The following is a 20,297-nucleotide window of genomic DNA, read 5'->3' as shown; positions in this document are numbered from 1 at the left end:
TAAAAATGTCAAGTATACATATGATAGAAAATCTTTTTTTGATCATGCAGTTGCTGCATTTGGAGAAGTTTTACAAATCGGTAGTGAATATTAAAATTCTTATGTGGTTAATAGAAAAAATGTTAAGCACTAATAGCAAATAGGGTTCCCAATATACTTTAAACTCCTATCCTTTTTGATGCCTCTGGATTAATATATTTCCTTTCCTGAAAGGTGCCTTCTCCCTTGACACTTTTGTTGTTGGTTTTTCAAATGTTTAATGTTAGTGGAATGGCTTTGCAGTGGGGAATAGCCACATGTGTTATGGGACAGGTTCTATCTCCTATTTTGATTTAATCCATTAAGGGAATTGAGCTTAATGTTCTGTATTTAGCATAGATAAAAGTGTAAAAACAGATGGAGGTATGGAGTTATGTTATAGACTTTATATAGAATTAATGTATTTGAAGCTTGTACTTACTGTGGTGAATTATTTCTCTTTATTCACTGCCCTGAACAAGATTTCCTTGGAGGCCAAATTTAATAAATACTCCACTTTAACTAAACATAATTATGGTCAACTTTCTCATTTTCTAAACAGAATGTTGACATTATTAAGCCTAACACATGGTAGCAAGTACACAAACAGGAATGTTGTTAGGTAAAAATACATCTCCTAATCTTAACCAAGTACTGACTTCGAGTTGCTTCTCCGGCTCTGGAGTTCAGGTTAGAAAACAGCACCGAGATGCCTAGCACAGTTCTTACCAAGGATGTGTAGCTAATAGATGTTTGAATTTCATTGAAAACTACAGGGACTGTATAATCCTAATCTTTAAGGTTTAAACAACTTTTTTTACTTGTTACTCCATTCTGACGTAATGTTATCATAAGATTGTAGAGTTAGAAAGGACCTTACGGGTGACCTTGTTCAACCTTCTTATTTTAGGGACTGGGAGGTTGATTTGCCCAAAGTCACATGGGAGAAGTAGGAAAGCCAAGATTTGAAAGCAGATCTTTTCCAGCTTTAGTGTTTTTTTTTTATACTAGAGTATTTTGCCTCAATTCTCAAAAGGCCCACGAGCATGGTGAATTTTAAGCCAGTTTTGAGTGAGCGGTTATCTCTTAATGATGTAGTGCAAAATATGGAAATAATCTCACATTGACTGCATTTTACTAAAATATGTCACACTTCATGCCTTAGGAGAATTCTCCTAAATTGGACTGCTGCCCCTTTTAAAAAAACACCTGATTGTCAACCTGCATTGTAATAGGAAAAGTACTTTTTCTGTATGTCAATAGGTTAAATTATTTCAGTGGCGTTTTCTAACGGTGATCCCCAAACAAAATTCCATACATTCAAATGCATTTCCCTCTCTGTTACCCAGCTTGAAAACTATGTAACAAACTACATCTCCTATTTTTGGTGATTGAGGGAAACTGGGGTTTGAAGAGTTTAATTTTGTAGAGGAGAAAAGCATTAGCTTCTCTCTCCCTGCCTAAATTACTATATTGTACAGTATTCCTATTTAGATAGTCATGTTATAGGTATAAAACTGGGTGTGTGAGCATTATGCTAACCTACCCTGGATAGTTACCCTAGCTGTCAAGTAGTGGTTTGTTTTTAGTGTTCAACAATTTAATTTCTTACTGATTTGAAAGTGCAATTAGGAATAAAAAATTTGTATTTAAATTGAATGGTGCTTCATTTGTTTCCTTCCCAGGCTCTGAGTTTTGTATTGGCCTAATCGTGACATTAGTTAGGAGAAATAGTGTAGCAGGAATACCTTATTCTCTTGTGAGGGAAGCTTACTAAATGAGGATGATGGGTTTCCCTGCTATTCAGATACCTGCCAGCATGTACAACTTCATATTGTGTCTTTTTTATTGTTGATTGTGTTGAGTTTTTTCTTGTCTAAATCCCTGGACTTAGAATTAAAGAAGAGATAATATTGACCATTTTCAAACAAGTCTTTTATTTCCACATCAGTGTTTTTTCCCAACTTTATTGCATTTTTCTCAAAAAATGCATGATATTTGTAATAACTTATGTTCTGGGGTAAAAAAAAAAACTGAGTGATCCAGTGTTATGGCTATTTCAGTCTTTGTTTAAACATACTTTCTTGGTTTTATAGATTGCTTTCAGTCCAGCTTTATTTGATATAACTTCAGTTGGTTGTAGGGCAGCTAGGTGGTATTGCCGATAGAGTGCTGGGCCTTGAGTCAGGCACTTGGCTAGCTCTGTGACCCTGGGCAAGTCACTTAACCCTTTTTGCCTCAGTTTTCTTATCTGTAAAATGAGCTGGAGAAGAAAATGGCAAACTACTTAAGTTTCTTTGCCAAGAAATTTTGCTTAATGTGGTTACAAAGAGTTGGACATGACTAAAATGACCTGACTGGTTTTACAAGAATCTACTTAGGAGTACTAACATTTCATCAAAAATCTATACATTTGTTTAATACATATTTTAATGGGAATTTGAAAATATCAAATACTTCAAAGTCATCAAATTGTGTCAACCTGCTAGATTCTCATTGTAGTTTCTATGGTATTACTTAATTGCAAGACTTTCCAGATTTTTAAAACCTGCCCTTTAAAACTGTTCATTATCATGGCCAAATCTCACATTTTTTTGTATTATGAGTTAATATTCTTCATCCTGATTATTGTAGTCTGCAGTTTCTTTGCCTTTTTTTTGTTTTGTTTTGTTTTGGTTTTTTTTGTTTTTTGTTTTTAAAGCCCTTTGCTAGCTTTATTTGATCCAGGGCAAACTCATGTTTTTCTCAAGACTGGATTAATAGCTTTTACTAACATAATATTGTATAAATGCTGATTTCTGATTTTTGTAAATGTAGTAAGCACCTTTAATTTTGGTCTTAATATGAGGGACTAAAATAGATGACTATTGGGCTTTATCATTTCATAGACATCGTGAAGATGCCTCTCCCTCCAAGTAAAGAAGGAGAGATAAGGGGGAAAAATTCAATCAAGAGCTTACTTGGCTAAGCTATAGTGTCATATTTCATCATTAAGAGCAGACATTCTTACTCCTGGCTTAGACAAGCGCCTTAGTTCCTTGCTACTTTACACCTGTAGATACAGGCAAAGGAGCCTTATTTTCCTGGCAACAGATAAGAAGACTTCTGGGACCCAGATTATGAGGTAGACAGAATCAGAATTTGAGATTTGGAAGAGACCTCTGTAGTCATCTAATCCAACCCACGTGATAACTGATGTGAATTGTCGTCCATCCTCTGCTTGAAGAGCCTCCAGGAGTTGAAACCTACCACTTTTCAGTGTAGCCCATTCCCCTTTGAGAAGCTATAATTTGCTCCTAGTTCTGCCTCCTGGGGTCAAACAGAACAAGTCCAATCCCTCTACATAACAGCCCTTCAGGTCCTGAAAGATAGCTGCCATGTCACCCTATGTGTTCTCCAGACCAAGTAATTCTCATCTGACATGGTCTCAGAGTCCTTTAGCACCTTCCTTACCCTCCTGTAGACACACCTCCTAGAGGTGTTCTTCAGCTGTGGTACCCAGAACTGAACAGTGCCAAAGTGAAGGGCAGAGTACGGTGGTGCTGTCGCCTCCCTACTTCTGGAAGCTGTGCTCTTCGTGCAACTTTATTGACTGTCTCCCATCACACTACTCTTGCATATTGAGTTCTCAATCTACAAAACCCTCATGATCAGTTTTAGACAACCTGTTGTCCAAGCATACCTCGCCCTTCTTATACTTTTTAACCTTTTTTTCATCCAGATGTAATATTTTGCATTTATCGTGTTACCTAGTTCAGCTCCGTGCTCCAGCCTGTCAAGATCTCTCCTCCAGTAGCGTTAGCTATGTCACTCCACTTCGTATGATTTATAAGGTGTTAGGCAGCACAGAGATGAGCACAGATCCTTGGAAGCACTGCACTGGAGAGTTACCAAATTAACATCGAGCTGTTAACAATGACGTGAGTCTGGTCATCTGACTAGTTCTGAGGTCATTGCATCATCTGTCCAGTATACCCCCTTATCTACTCTGACACTGCTACCACTTTGGTTCAAGCTCTCATCGCCTCATTACCATATAGCTCACAGCTTTATATCATCTCAAGTATAGTGTGAGACCTATCTCATAACTGGATTAATAGATGGTGGCGTCCCACCATCCCAAGGTAGTGTAGTCTTGAGACCATTTCACCTGTGGTACACGAATGCTTTGCCCTTCTGAATTGGAGATATCTAGCTAGGCCTCATCAGTAATACTATAATGGGCCTGTTTTTCTTCCTATTAACGTTCTTTCCATACAGGCATGTTGTGAATCTTCTTGTAAGAAGGAGAGTAGTTTTTGCTGCCAGAAATTCAGATATCTGCTTTGGAAGTAATGACACTTGGGTAGGACAAAAGATATAATACAGTGTGTGCTATGTCTGCGTATAATAGTAAGGTGTACCACATACTATATGGTGTAATTTGGGGTTGAAAAGTTATTCAGCCTGCCATACTGCCCTCTAGAGTTTGCAGTGATCCTACTCCTGATGTCTGGAAAAGGAGAGAAAGGCAGAAAAGCGTTGGTGGATTGGCCACTGTGGCCAACTGAGGATTCAGATGAGAATTGCACCGAGCCAGATAAGAGTAAGACAGTCCTGATAGGTACAGCTTTCCGAAATGGGATGAGCCATTGCCATATCATAGGCAGATGAGATTAGCAGTAAGAAGGATGGGAAGGAAGCACATGTGGCTGTGTGCTGACTATCCAGTAATACAGAGGACTAGGGGATGGGATCAAAAGGCATGCTGCCCAGTAGCTGCCGCCTCTCCCGACCTAGAAGACCAGCAGCACTGGGAACGTGGTCAGTAGTGCTGAGTCAGCACAAATTTTGTATCTAAATCTTGAAGGAAGCCAGAGCAACTGAAGAGGTGGAGGTTAAGAGGTAGAGCATTATGGGCTTGGGGGACAATTACTGTGGCACAGCCAGTGCAAAGGTGCACAGGTGGGAGATGGAGTAGTGTGTGTTAGAGATGGCAAATAGGTCTGTGACGCTGAACTGGAGGGTTTATGGTGCCGAATAAAGTACAAGACTGGAATGGTAAGAAGGGGCAAAGTTCTGAAGGTAACAGGGCCATTAGAATTTACTGAATGATTCTGTGTGTGATGGGTGGGACGTGATCTGACCTATCATTTAGGAAAATCACTTTGACAGCAGAGCAGAGGCTGGCCTGGAATTGAGAGACCCATTAGTGGAAGGCTCTTTCAGTAGCCACCAGAAGAGCTTATGGGGCTCTGAGGGTGATGGAGGTGAATGGAATAAGGGGGTCCCTACACGAGCGATGTTGTAACTGATTGTATGTGTGCAGTGAGTGAAAGCAAGGATTGAGGATGACACCATCGTTGTGGGCCTGAGTGACTGGGAAGGTGCTAGAACCCTCAACAGAAACAAAGAACCAATGCTCCAGGACCTGCAACAGTAATGAGGAAGCACACTTCCCTGGGCATTATTGTTAGAAATGTGAACTAAGACCTAGACCCTATTGACCTAGGAGCTTATGGTCTAGTAGGAGGGAAAGACAAGCCCAAAAGAACTTGAGTGAGAATTGTAATTAATGCCCACAAGAAATTTAAGTGGTGCTGTTTGAGGTATGGAGGTAGCGCCTGAGCAGGGGCTTAAAGGAAAGCAGGCTGAGGAGGTTGGGGGGAAATGTTCCAGGCATGGAAGATAGCATGCAAAGGTGCAGAGAGAAGAAAAAGGTGAGGCATGATTAGGCTTCAGCAAGTAGCTGTTTTTGTCTGGGAACAAAGTGAATTAAGGATAATATATCAGGAATGATTGGGAACGCTAGAACTCTCCAGCAGGTAGTTGAAAATGTAGTTATCGATTTAGTGTCATCTACATAGATGGCAACAGTTGGGAATGACTTTGCAAAGGACTTGACTTGCCAGGAGAGAACTGGCGGAGAGAAAAATGTAGGGAAGAGGTCAGATGAGGTTTGAGTGTATTTGTAGAAAGGTGGGAAGGAGGCAGTGGACAAAGGGAGCATAGACTTGTTTTGGGCTTTGTCTTTTCTTAATATGGATATGTTTAAAAAAAAAACCCTCTCCCCCTATGGAAAACTGGGGAGAACCTGGACCAGAGTCACACGGCATCAGCAGGCATTGGCTGGGCTATAGTCCTCATCAGAGAGAATTCCCACATCAGTGAGATCCCAGAGCCATTGGAGTAACCACAGAGTCATTGTTCCAAAGCACTCACTGCCAAGGGATGGCTTCAGAAACATTTTGCTGCTGTCAAGAAAAAAGCCACTATTGTTTTAAACTGTAAATATGGCATCTGATGACAGCTAACTGTTGGACTCAGGGTTTAACTCCATCTCTGGGTTTGTCTCAACGTTCAGATGGGTCATGAGGGCCTATTTGTGAGAACTCGTTTACTTTGCTTATACTTCCTTGGATATAGATCCAGATTATATCTGTTTTTATTGCTTATGAAGGTACAAGTCATGTTTCTTCTAGTCCATCAGATGTTCTCTGATCTAGGGAAAACCACATTCTGTTTTCCACCTTTTGATGATGAAACAGTGTGTGCTATGATTGTATAAAAAACATGCTCTTTGTAGTGCATGACCAATGAGTATTTAAAACTAATCTTGATAGTGAGGAAAAGTTGATGATTTTGTTGTTGAGTATCTTCATAGGAAAAATATTTCTGGATTTTACTCAGCCAGCTGGGTGTTAGCTCAAACTGAATTGCCCCCAAGTCATTCATCCTGTCTCTGCACTATTTTCCCATTCACACAGACTCAAACCCCAGAGTAATCAATCAGTCAATAAACATTTGTTTTTCAGATCTCTCCATTTAGAGATATTGGAGTGGTTGACCATTTCCTTCTCCAACTACTTCTACAAATGAAGAAACTGAGGCAAACAGGGTGAAGTGCCTTGCCCAGGGTCACACAGCTATTAAGCATCTGAGGCTAGATTTGAACTCATGAACATGAGTGTTCCTGACTCCAGGCCCAGTGCTCCAACTATTATGCCACCTATGCCGCATGCAGGACTAAGCCCTAGAACCCTGAATTTGTAGTAAGAGAATCTGGCTTCAAACCCTGGCTCTGCTGTTTACTTTCTGTAGGACCCTTGATCTCGCTCTTCACCTTTCTAGACCTGTTTCCTCATTGTTTACGTGTTCTGTAAAATCCCTTTCAGCTACAATGTGTTCCCCGTTCTCACCCATGGGGATTGAACCCTATCCACTCATCAATCCCATCACAATTTTTTTCCTTTAATTTCTTTATTTGTCTTTCCTCTCCATTTTTACTACTTAGTCTTATCACTTCATATTACTCTAATTGCTTTCTGAATGGTCTCCTCGACTCTAATTCATCCGGCAGATGAAACATTTTCAATGTTTCCCTCAAATCCTTCAGAAGCGTCCCATAGAAAACCTCAGTAAGAAGGTGTCTGCTGTCTCTCTGCTGCCTTGGATTCTGCTGTGGGTTTTCACATCTAGATTTGTCCCACACTCCCTGGGCCTTCCCATTTTCTGGAGCTGGGAGAGCTGTCATACCGTGCCTGTCATCTTGGTGTCTAGTATTCGGCCTGGATTTTAGGAAGACTTTACAAAGCTCTTTCATCAGACACAGAGTACAAGCATTTTATAGCAGAGAAACTTGGCACTCGAAAGATTAAGTGACTTTAGTGCAGAATCACTTAGCTGTTGAGGCTGAGCTGAAGCTTAGCTTGTTCAGGCCAGGTATTTCCGGGTATTACTCTGCTTTCTCTTAATGAAAAAGTTAAACCCAGCACCTTGTGGAGTTAACATCGGTATCTTTCAGTGGCCATAGATTTCCTTTCTCTTTATTCATTAGAACCCAAGCTCTGCAGTTTTGACTGTGCTAAAACTTTACCTCATCAGCTTTGTTCATTTGCTGAGCAGAAAAGACCAGCCTAGATTTAGTGAATGATGAAGTTTTTCCAGAAGTCTGGCTCCTATGTCTGACCCTCAAGGCGTGTGCTCTTTTCCTTTCCCCTGCTCCTCCTCCTCGTCTTTCACTGCCCGTTGGTCTGCTCACTACTACATAGTCAGGAATGTTTGTTTCTCTTGCTGTGACTTTGCTCATATTCTCTTGACTTTGAATGACTTCCCATTCTTTTTACTTTCTCAAGCTTTTCTAGATAACCTTCTGATTATACTCTTAAAGTGCTTCTGTTTTACTTCAATTTAATACTTAAAACATGCTTATGTTGCCCATTATATTGCTTATTCTGCATTAGTCATAGCCTTACAATTAGATTGTAAACTCCTTGAGGGCAGGTAGCATGCTTTATGCTTTTCTAATCTCTATGTCTATGTGGTGGCATGCACATTACCTGGAACAAAGTAAAATAATTAAATTTATTGACATATAATAAACCTCTTTATTCCATTAAAAATGGCTTTTCATATGCAGTAAACTGTTCTGCTAAAGTAATTTGTTTTACCTGTTTTGGCTTTGAGTTCATAAGATTTTGACACATTCTTTAGTCCTTCATCATGAAATCACATTTTTATCATATTGGATATTAAGTGTATCTTTGACAATCCAGTTTTTCAAGTCTGGCCTTGCTTTATAGGCCATAGGTTTGCAATGGTGTTTAAATCTGAGTTCTTGGGCCACTCAAGTATGCATCTCCCTCTCTCAGATAAATTTCGTTGACACGTGATATGGTATAACATGATATTTCTGTATTCTGTCTCCATTTGAACGTTTCTCTAATTCTCAAATAATTCTGCTTCTTGGTATATCGGTATTTTGGGGGGGGACTAGTGGGGTTAAGTGACTTGCCCAGGGTCACATAGCTGGTAAGTGTTATGTGTCTGAGGTCACATTTGACCTCGGTTCCTCCTGAATCCCGAGCTGGTGCTCTATCTACTGCGCCACCTAGCTGCACCCATCAGTATATCAGTATTTGTCAGAATTCATCATCCTCTCAACGGGGATAAGACTTCCAGCACCACTGGAAGTTAATCTCCAAAACATTGGGAATGGTGGTGAGTGTTTTTAGCAGTCTAATGAAGGTATTTTGATCTTACAGGTTGACGCACTTGAATTTCTACCATGTTTTAGTAAAGCCTTAAATGGAAAAAGTCAATTTTATCAGTTAAATATTTTCTTTTCCCTAACTTCAGTACTCCAGTCTTTGTATTGTCTTATACATGACAAAGGTTCTTTCCAAAACAGCATTTAGCAGCTGTTTGGTTTTTTCCCCCTCCATTGGTTTTCCTGCTGTTCTTCCAACCCTGAAAAGCCTGCAGTGTGCTGCAGAGGAATGAACTCCTCTAGCTAGCAGATTCCTCTGAACATAATTGGCCAATTTCACAGTAATAGTTGTTCAGTTCTTGTTTTTTTTTTTTTTTTGCTTTCAGTCACACTTGGCAACTAAGTGTGATTTGATCTCATTTCATTGTGGGCTCTAATAAACCTTGAAACACTTGGCTTCCTCACAGCAGCAGCTGCTGCAGGATCTCTGATAGTCTTTGACTTTGGCTCTTCCAGGGATACAACTCTGGCACTTGCCCTTAGAGTGATTGCCATTTAAACAAGAGAACCCAAAAGCCTTGGTACAGAATTCTGCACGCCCTTGACATAGACTTGACCAGAGGTAGAGAAATAAGCTCAGTCATGTTTGATCTTGTTGGGGTCCAACCCTCTGAGTTAGCCTAGTGTTATTGGAAGTATGCATGACCACTGCTTTCTCAAAATGAAACCATGAGCATCTTTGTTCCCCTCGCCAGGTAATTCAAAGCATACTCTGTAGCTCAGTGCTAAGGAATAACTGACTTTTAGATAGCACTCTAAAAATGTGTGAACTGCTTTACAGCCATTATCTCATTTGAGCTTTGCAACACCCCTGAGAGTTGGGTTTGTTATGACAGGAATTAACTTCATTTTATAGGTGGAGAAACTGAGGTAAATTATTCTTGGAGTGTGAAGCCTTCCCTATAAAGATAGCTCTTTAAATTGTCTGGCTGAACAACTTTCAGTGATGGCTTGCCACTTAATTAAGCTGAGCAGTCATTCTTCTAAGATTGTTTTTCTTACATGGTAATCACCTAAGACTGCACTTGAGGAGATAGTTTTGAGATTTAACAAGTGAAGAAAGTATGATTCGGTCTACACTTGAGTTCAATTCTCCCTGGAGGTGTTTTTTCCCTCGTTCTTTTCTTCTTTCACTTCTTTGTCTTTTCACAGCCCTTCATTCTGTGAATGCTCTGCCCCTGCGGCTTTCAGTGTTTCTGTCTTCAGCTTGTTTGATCACAGCTTGTCATTTGTTTCTCTGTGTTCTCTCCTTTAGTGATTTCATTGGCTTCCAGGGGTTTCTTTATCTCAGTGCAAATGATTGCTAAATCTCTGTATCTAGCCAGGATCTCTCTCTTTCTCATCCCTAATTTCTCATCCCTCATACCAGCTGCCTGTTGAACATCACCACTTGAATGTCCCATTGGCATTCCAGACTTAGCAAACTCACATACCACCATCCAGTTTCATACCCTTGGAATCCTCTTCAATGTGAAGTTTAGTAGGAGACAATGGCTTGTGGCCACTATCTGTCAAGTGTCCTGAGATCATCTTCTGTCTTTGCTGAATTTTATGAGTAGTAAGAGGGCTAGAATTATGCATCGTTTTCCATTCTTGGCACATGACAGGAACCCCCCATTTTTTTTGATCATACACTTCCTCAAGAGCTTTTGTGGTGAACAAACTTTAGAAACATTCCACAGTGCCCTCTGGGCCCCGTGATTTTGATTCTTCAGAAGTGGGGTAGTGGTATTCCAAGAGTCACAATAAGGTACTACCACCAAGAGAATGGCTTACAGATCTCCTTTTTTTTATTCTTTACTTGTTGTTAGTAGTCAGAGGATTGGTAAACAGTTCTCCCTCTGGTTATTTGTACCAGGGAATCTCTTAAACTCCCAGGCCCCTCTTGTTGCCTCAAGCAGGCCCCAGCCTCGGATCACTCTGACCATTCATCATGGCCTTCGTGACCACACAGGTGCTGCTGAATGAAGTCTGGTACAGATTTGTTTCATCACCTCAATGGGCCCTCACTGCTTCTGGACAATCCCACTATTCTTCCTTTACCACCTCTCTGTTCCACTTCCTGTGGCTTGCGCCCTTCACCCTTCCCCTGTACCAAGCTGAGAACCTTGCCTCATATTTATTGGAAAAAGTCGAGGCCGTCCGCCATGATCTCTCTCCATTCCCCTCTTCCTCATCTCCTGTCACTCAGGTGCTTTCTTGCTACTTTCTCCTCCTTCACCCCAATCTCACATGAAGTGACCAGCTTTCTGCATGTTCTCTGGCTGTCCCCCATGCCTGGAATGCTTTCCTTCCTCTGTGCCAACTACCAACCTCCCTGGCTTCCTTTAAGTTTCAACTAAAATCCCACCTTCTACAAGAAGCCTTCCTCAGCCTCTCAATTCCAGTGCCTTTCCTCTGTTAATTGTTTCCTATTTTTCCTATAGCTTCTGTTTTATATACAAATATACATTTGTTTGAATATAGTCTTCCCCATTAGATTATAAACTCCATGAGGTCAGGGACTGTCCTTTGCCCTTTTTTTTTAACCCCTAGAACTTATCACAGTCCCTGGCACATAGTAGGCACTTAATCAATATTGTTTGGTTAATTCTTGTATTGCCTTAACATATGCACAAACTTTTTCTCTCCACCTCAAATTTAAACAAAACTAAACTGCTTTTACTAGTTTGGCCCCAGTTTGTACTTTTAGGCAGGTTATCTGTGTGAATGCTTTTAAAAATCCCAACTTTGGAATAAACTATAAAGCAGTATTATGAGACATTGAGTTAATACTGGAATTGAGTAGAGAACCTACTTGACCTTTATGAATAAACCTTTGGCATATGCAATCAATGTGTTGTAATTTCTTAAGAGTACTTTTGGGCATATTATTTCAAATGTTCTACCATTACTCTTGTAATTCTTTCCTAGGAAAAACCAATAAATTTAATAGCTCTAAATAGGAGAAAATAACTAACCCTAGAACTTTAAAATCTATTTTAAGGTGTGTATGTTTATAGTGTTCTCCCTCTGTCTTTTTCCCCTAGACCTTTTAAAACAAGGATAAAGATTTATTTTTCCTTCCTGTAACTTTCCCTTTGGCAGGCTGCCAAGTGTCAAAAAAAAGTCCTGACTTATGAAAGGGAGTGGTCAATAAGAACTAGTTCAGAAGCTTTACCTTCATTGTATAGGTGACCAGGTCTGTAGGTATGAAATTTTATATATGTTGTCAGAAGCAGTTGATGTGGTGTTTTTTGCAGAACTGATTTTTTTTTCTATCTTTGTTATCTAACATTAATAATCTGTTCCTTGGGCCCACCAGGCTGGGGTACTGTATTCTCTTCTCTCCCTAAGGGACCTTCTACTCTGAAACCAGACCAGGTTAAATTCCGGGGAATCTTGGCCTTTAAGGAGAAGCCAGTCTAGATGTCATTTTCCCAGTGTCCTTAAACACCCATCGCCATGCCCTGGTTGTGGTTTACTTGTAACTTAGGTTTTAAGATTGCTGCAGAGGGAGGGATTAGGAGAAAGGTACTTGGTATCCAAAATGTTTCACATACAGGACCAGTATTTTATGTCTACACACAGATGTTAAACATAAAAGATTCACAGTACACATTTGCAGAATGACTTAACCAGATTCAGTCATTTAACGTATAATCACTGTTACAATCTGTGAGAGGATGCTGCAGACCAAGAATAACCAGGCCAGTCCCTTGGTAGCTTAGTGCAGAGATTATAATGAAATGAAACATGTTCTTCCAGCAGTTAACAAAAGGAGAAATTTCTTAGCTATTATAGGGGAGGAATAGTTCACAAAGACATTGAGCGAGGACAAAGCCTTGATTCGTCTGTGTGTGGCCAGGATGGTCTGCATCAGGAAGGAGCTAGTCCAGCCCATGTAGTGGGAGATGGGTAGACATTCCTGCTGCCACAAACTTCAGAAAACTCTTTTCAGAGACCTTCTACCGCTGAAATGGCTTTAGGACTATTATTGGATAACCCCAACCTTGGAGATTTGAAAAGCCTTGTAGAAGTAGCTCTGAAAAAAGAAAATTAAACCGGAAAAATAGCAAAACCAAAATACAAGCAGCAATGTAATGGCCCCTGAGAGAGTGGCTGAATAAGGGAGAAAAAAGACCAGAAATCCCAAGCTGCACTGTCCCTTTTTTGAAAGATCAAGTCTCACATCTGGTGGAGGATGCCAAATCTTCAAGGATCATAGTGGTTCCTCAGATGTAAAGGAGTGACCGGAAGGAGCTTCTCGGACATTGTGGTTACAACGAAGAAGACGTCTTCTACCTACACAGGGTTGGTTGTAAAAATGGACCTCTAAGGCAGGGGTTCTTAACTTCTGTGTATTGTGGACCACTTTGATTATCTGATGAAGCCTGTGGATCCTTTTCAGAATAATGTTTTAAATGCATAAAATAGGATTGCAAAGGAAACCAATTAATTGAAATAGTTGTTTTTTTGTTTTTTGTTTTTGTTTTGTTTTTTTAGTTTTTAAGTTCATAGATACCAGGTTAAGAACTTTAACCTGCTCTCAGCCCTCCCTGGGATCGCTGTCCAGTGACCACTGGGGGTAGAATGTTGATAGTGTGGAGGGACCCTGTCAGTTTAAAATGACTACACTAGGCTTGCCCTAGTACCCTCTCTGCTGCTAATGGGGCCTGCTTCCACATGGGCTAGAAGCAAACAAGCATTTATTTAAGTACCTACTATGAGCCAGGCACAGTGCTAAGTGCTTTACAAATATCTCCTTTGATCTTCACAGCAACTCTGTGAAGTCAATGCTGTTATCCCTGCTTTACAATTGAAGAACCTGAGGCAGAGTTTAAGTGACTCACCTAGGGTCCCAGAGCTGTTAACTGATGCTGGATTTGAACTGTCTCCCTGACTCCAGACCCAGCACTCTATCAGCTGCCTAACTGGATAAACAGTTTCACCTTTGCCTGCTACCAGAAAGCAAACCATCTCCCAACAGCCATTTTTTTGTTTTCCAGGCCCTCCCTGGGAAGGAGCTAATCTAGGGACTCTTAGGGTACTGTAACTGGCAGCAGTGTAGAGGGACTTTGTGGATTACATTAAGCAAAGGGATACACTGAGCCAGCCTCTGTTGCTGCCCATACTTCTGGGAGCTGTGCCCCTGAGGCCTGTAGTGCCATCTTTTGTGATTGGGACCAAGTACTGTCTTCCTTTGCCAGACCTGACAATCCCCCATCAGTGTTGGGACTTGAGTGTTCCTATTCACCACCACCACCCCTTATCCTGGGAAGGAAAGAAAGTATCTATTATGTGCTAGATGCTATGCTAAGTGCTTTACAAAATACCTCATTTGATCCTCTGGGAGTTAGGCCCCATTCCCATTTTACAGTTGAGAAAACACACAGGCATTGCTACTACCCCCAGATCCCTGGGTACTCTAACTTCTCGGACTTGAGTTCCATCTCTTTTTACCCAGTGGCACAGACTGGTGACACAAACTAGAGTGTCAATACCGTAGTTGATCCACCATATTAATGAAGTTAGCCGTGCTCCTAATGGCATAGGTGACTCAAAAAGGTTTGACCAGCTGGGCCAGAGCTTGGATTTCTGTTCCTGTTGGTGGTCATCATTGCTAATGCAAAAAATTGGTCCTGCTGACTGCTCCCATTGAGGGACCCACAATTTAAAATCCTGGGGCTGTTGCTAAGACTAGGGATGCCTGGATCCTTCTGTACACAAAGAGACACCAAGCAAAAGCAGACATTGAGCTAGAGATCCCTCGAGGCTAGTACCTGGCCTCTATCTGCCATATGCAAGCAGCTGCATTTTCTGCCAGAGGTGGGAAGAAAGGCAGTAGGGGCCTGAGCTCCAGAGAGGCCCTGGCCCTTCCTTGGAAGGGAGTGAGAGATGACCATTAGAAACCAAGAAAAGTCATTTCTGTTTTTAAACTGAAGCCCTACCTGCAATAGCATCTTTTTGTCCATCATAGGATAGATCTGGGGCTCAAGGTGGATATCTGGCATTAGCCTTTCAAGTGCCTTGAGTTCCAATAAAATCCATGTGTTAGAGCTTCCAGTGGCCTCCCAGATGTCACATTAAAAGTCCCAAGTATTTTCTTCAGCAGTTTTTTCAAAACCAAATTACCCCATTCACACAAATCTCACAGTATTTATAATCTTACTCAGTATTTGTCCAAATAAAAAATTCATTCCTTTTAAAATAACATCTTACAGGGTATCACAGTTATATTACAGAAAAATCACATGATGTTTGGAGAAGTATCAGCTTTTGTCTTTGTCTGCTTGGGGGAAGACGCTTTCCATCCCTCAAATAATTCCTCCCTTGCCGTATAAGAGAGAGAGAGAGAGAGAACAATCAGCAAAACCAATCAGTACATCCAAAGAACCTGAAAATATACGCAGCATTCCTCACCTCTGCGGATGAGTAGGGGGATATGTCTTCTGAAATCACTTCTGTGAGGCTATACTTGTTCTTTACTTTTTGCAACATTCACTTTGTTTTGTATTTGTTATTCTTTCCATTTACACTGTTGTAGTTGTGTAGGTTGTTTTCTTGGGTCTACTTACTTCACTCTTTATCGGTTCATCTTTCCATGCTTCTCAGGATTCAGCATACCTTGTATATTAGCACAGTAATATTTCATCGTTCGTTTTGCCGTTCTTCAGTCCATGGACATCTGCTTTGTTTGCATCTCTGTCAAGGAGTGGGCTGGGGTGTCTTCCTATAACTTTTCTTTGAGGCCTTACTTGTTTAACAATCTAGTCATTTTGCAGCATTTACTTGATTGTTTTGTGGTTCTTTCCATTTACGATGTTGGAGTCATGTATGTTTTTCAGCTATTTATTTCACTCTTCATCAGTTTATGTATGCCTTAACATGTTTCTCTATGGTCATATTTGTCATTTGTTTTAACTTGGTCATACTCCATTCATTTTCTACAATGGGCCTAGCCATTCCTCAGGCGGTGGGCCTCTTCTTTACTTCTACTTCTTTGCTACCCCAAAATGTGCTGTGATAGATATTATGGTGTACATGGGGACTTTCTATTAAATGTATAAATAGATTTTGCGATTGACCCCTTTTTTGTATTTCCACATCTCTTTGGGGTATCAGCTTAGTGGTGAAATCTGGGTGTAGACATTTTAGTCACTTTATTTGCATTCTTCCAAATTGCTCACCAAGATGGTGGTACCAATTTTCAGCCCTATCAGCAGTGCCCTGGTGTGCCTGTCTTCCCAGCATTGATAAACAAAAGGAAAAGAGCTAGTTCAGACTGCAAGGAAGGAGGTTATGGTAGCCATTCTTCCCACCACATTAGAGCATAAAGCAGTTTGTGGATCTGCTCTTTAGGCTTTTTACATTTCATCTTTGTTCTGTGCTGTCCAAACAATTTCTGGTACATGTCTGCTGTTAAAACTGCCAGGCCAGTCATTTTGTCGGTGGTTATCCTTTCCATTGCAAAAGCTTCCTCCGCCACCAGTTAACATTGGACCCAGGAATTCTGGACCTCTTGAATTCACAAATTCTCCTCTGTGTCTCAATCCATTATTCCAGCCTCGATACTTGTTGAACAAAGAGCATGAGAAAATAAACACAAAAAATAGGCTGCCAGGGACCCAAACACAAGCACTCTTAATTGAGTCTCCCTTCACTAGCTGGACTGAGGTGGAGAGAGGTCAGTCCTTCCCCACCAAGGACTGGAAATCCAGAGTTGTATGTTACCATCTGGGAGGTGGAACGAAGGGAGCCGACTGGAAAGTCTCCATTAGGCTTGATGGGTAGGGGAAAGGAAGAGAGATTGAGAAAGGAATGTGACATAAAGATATCAATATGAGTGTCTACTGTGTGTGGGGGAGAACATAAAAGATTTACAGGACAAGGGCTCCTCTACTACTGAGGAATTAGAGACTCATACATAAGATCCTAGATTGAGAACTGAAAGGAATGACGGGAAGGATGACTGAGAAGCCGTCAAGTTCAGTCTCCTCATTTTAGAGATGAGGAAACTGAGACTAGTGGGGGCTCATGACTTGTCCAAGTTCACATAGATAATAAGAAAGCAAGTGGCAGAATTTGGATTTGAACCTAGGTCAATAATTGGAATTTGTGTAAATGCTTTGTACTCCTTTATATGTTTACATGCTTTTTTTATTTTAAAAAAATCCATGATTTAAATGCCAAATAACTGTATAGATAAATGTAATTCAGAGGATGTGGAGATATTTTTGTAGACTGGAGTAATTGGGTAAGGCTTTATAGAGGATAAGTGTTTGAGCTAGGCATATAGCATATAGCACTATTGTAGCCAGTGATAGGTATCACTTGGTTATAAATTTTGATTTTCAAATTTTATTTGCTTTATAATAGAGAGTTTCCGGCACAGGACCATGGATCATTGACATCAGAAATCTGTTCCAGTGCTTCATTAATAGCTGGTAATAACTTAAATTTTCAAAATTATAATGTAATACTAAAAAAATTTTTAAATTGTTTTCAGGCTTGGTCAAAAATTAATTCATTTAACTTGGACAAATTTGTTTTAGAACCTATTGAGTATTTGTGATCTGAAAGGGGCTTTTTCAAAGTTTAATCTTCAAGGAAACTTTTTCTGGATGTTGAATTATTTTTGTGGTTTCTTTTTAAAGTCTGAACATATCTTAACAGCTTTATTTTAAAATCTGATATTGTCTTTGAAAGACGTGGTGTAGGGGGCAGCTAGGTGGCACAGTGGTGGATAGAGCACTGGCCTCAGTCACTTGACACTTACTAGCTGTGTTACCCTGGGCAAATCACTTAACCCCATCGCCTAGCTCCCCACCCCAAGAAAAAGGCATAGTTTATACGTTTTTGGCTACCAGATTTAAAAAATTTTTAGAAAACTGCTTGATCTTACTGAGGTCATATGATCCATTGTTAACTGATATATTGTTAAAGTGAGTTTGAATTATGTCACTTCACTTGCTTGGGTCTGTGCTATCATGCAAATACTCTCCCAGGTGCTACTGACTAAAATTCATTTGTACTTGCCCATCCTTTGCAACTTTTGACCTTACCTGATGTCCTTGAGAAGAGCCTTCTTCCAGTTCCCTTGACAATGCAGAGAGATCAGTAGACTACATCGGTCATCCCTCATTTTGTGATTAGCCTTTTTTTCCATATTTATCTTTTTACTGATATCCTTTATACCATTCATCTTGCCCAGTTCTTGTTTATAATGTACTGCAAGCTGTTCACACTTATCGTGGGTCTTTCCATTGCCCTTTGGGTAGCTCTCAAATTTAATTCTTTGTATATATTGTATTCCGTGACTTATAGTCACATGCATCCTTGAATATTATTATTTTTTAAATGAGCCTTTGTTTTAGGGAGAAACTTGGAGTCATTAAAAGCACCAGACAACTCTCCAGAGGCAATCTAACCCATTCTATCTTGCGCTCAATTCTAAATCTGTCTCATTGTCCATTTCCTGTGTTTGTCTGAGATACATATGTACTGATAGATTGACGACTCCATGGTGTTCTGGCTTCTCGTAATGGTATATACAGTAAGCATTCTTTATCCGCTTGCTATTTCTTGTATGGATCGTTAGGCCAAACTCTTGAGCTATTACGGATCTTATCTAAAAGGCCTCTGTAGTGTTCTAGGCCTTGGAAGCAATCAGCGCAGTGATACCCTCAAAATGGACTTATCCAGAGGACTTCCTCCTCAGACTCTCCACCAGACTTCCTCTTGGGGGTGAACGCTTCTGACCAGTGTGTCTCCCTGGTTTAGTCCTCTCTTTATATCACTAGATAGAAGGTAGTTTAAAAAAAAAAAAGTTTAACATACCTTCCAAGACGTCTTGTGATTTTGACAGATGCTTGGGAGACGCTTTGCGAGCTTCTGAGGCTACATTTTGCTTTGCTTGATCAAATGCATTTTTTAGGTGGGGGAGTGGAGTCCAAAGCTATGACTTTCTTGGTGTAGGGAGCTCCCTATAATGAAGGCACTTTCTCTACCAGTGCAGTTTAGCACCTTCTCAGCATCTGACGAGCTGAGAATGTTGCCCTAGCACTGAGAGGTTAAGAGCGTAGCCAGAATTAGTCAGCCAGTTATGTTTCAAGGTGGTATATGAACTATGTCCTCTTGACGATCTTTTTTTTAAATAGTCAAAAACCCAGTGGCCCAGTGGAATCCTGTATTTGTTCTCTCCCTTTCCCTCTCCTTTGCTTGCCCACTTTGAAGTTTTATTGCAATTAACAAGCACTTATTTTCTCCACCTTCCACCTACTGCCCTTATTATAAAAAACAAAACAAAAGGGAAAACAAAACCCTCATAAGGAGATACATATCGTCAAGCAAACACATTTTGACACGGCCACTGTCAGAATTTGCCTTATTCTGAATCTGGAGTCCATTACCTCTCTGTCAGGAGGTTAAGTCTTCAGTCTTGGTTCACTACAGTCCGCGTTGGTCATTGCATCGATCAGAGTTCTTGAGTCTTCCAGAGTTCTTTGTCCTTTATGTTGTTGTTGTATAAATTGTTCCCCTAGTTCTGCTCCCTTCACCTTGTGTGGGTTCATACAAGTCTTTTCCATGAAGCCATACTTTTCATCATTTCTATTAGCTCAATAATATTTCATGAGATTCCATTCATTCAGTGTTTGCCAGTTAATGGGCATCTCCTTAGTTTCCAGTTCTTTGCCACTTCAAAAAACTATTGTAAATATTTTTGGATATATAGATCCTTTCCCTCTTTCTAGATATTTGCTTGGATTTCTTCCACTGAAAAGTGCCTGTTCATTTCCTTTATCCATGGGTGAATGTTTTAATTCTTCAGAGTCCTATGCAGCTCTGTAAATGTGTAATTTACTAAAAAAGTTACTGATCTGCAGTGATGGAGAGAGTTTCCATACCGGGAGTTCCTTACAGTGATGAAATCATAGGTCCAGAGCAAGAAGAAACTACGTGTTTTTTTATCTTCTTGCCAGCCAGTTGGACAGAAAAGAAAATGAAATGTTTGCTGGCTGAGGTGTTTCTAGTTCTTTTTGTTCTCCTAGTTATGGTAGTTGATTTATATATATTAAACTTCTTTAGAAGATGATGATAGCTTTTCTGTAATCTGTTTTTTATCTATTTCCTTTTCTTTTTTCAATTGGTAGTCTGTTTAAATAGGTTAGATTGGATTTTCCTCAGATGCACATTCATATCTCCTTTTTATTTTAATTTTGTATCGATTTTGATTTTTGCTCTGACAAATCTTTGGCTGGATACAGACAAG

General features: G+C 40.3%; 1 protein-coding gene across 1 annotated transcript in view; it reads left to right on the top strand.

Annotated features, from left to right (window-relative positions):
* LOC114050536 (protein TOPAZ1-like) overlaps nt 1-20,297 on the top strand; it is a 75,554-nt gene that overhangs the window by 3,770 nt on the left and 51,487 nt on the right. Inside the window, exon 4 of the mRNA XM_027872313.1 lies at nt 17,405-17,472. Within this exon, the coding sequence (XP_027728114.1) occupies nt 17,405-17,472 (68 nt within the window). The remainder of the gene's footprint in view (nt 1-17,404; nt 17,473-20,297) is intronic.

Source organism: Vombatus ursinus, unplaced genomic scaffold, assembly GCF_900497805.2.
Source record: "Vombatus ursinus unplaced genomic scaffold, bare-nosed wombat genome assembly UNPS02014799.1, whole genome shotgun sequence".
Taxonomy (NCBI): domain Eukaryota; kingdom Metazoa; phylum Chordata; class Mammalia; order Diprotodontia; family Vombatidae; genus Vombatus; species Vombatus ursinus.
Note: the sequence above shows the minus strand (reverse complement) of the source record. Positions and strands in the feature narration are given on the sequence as shown.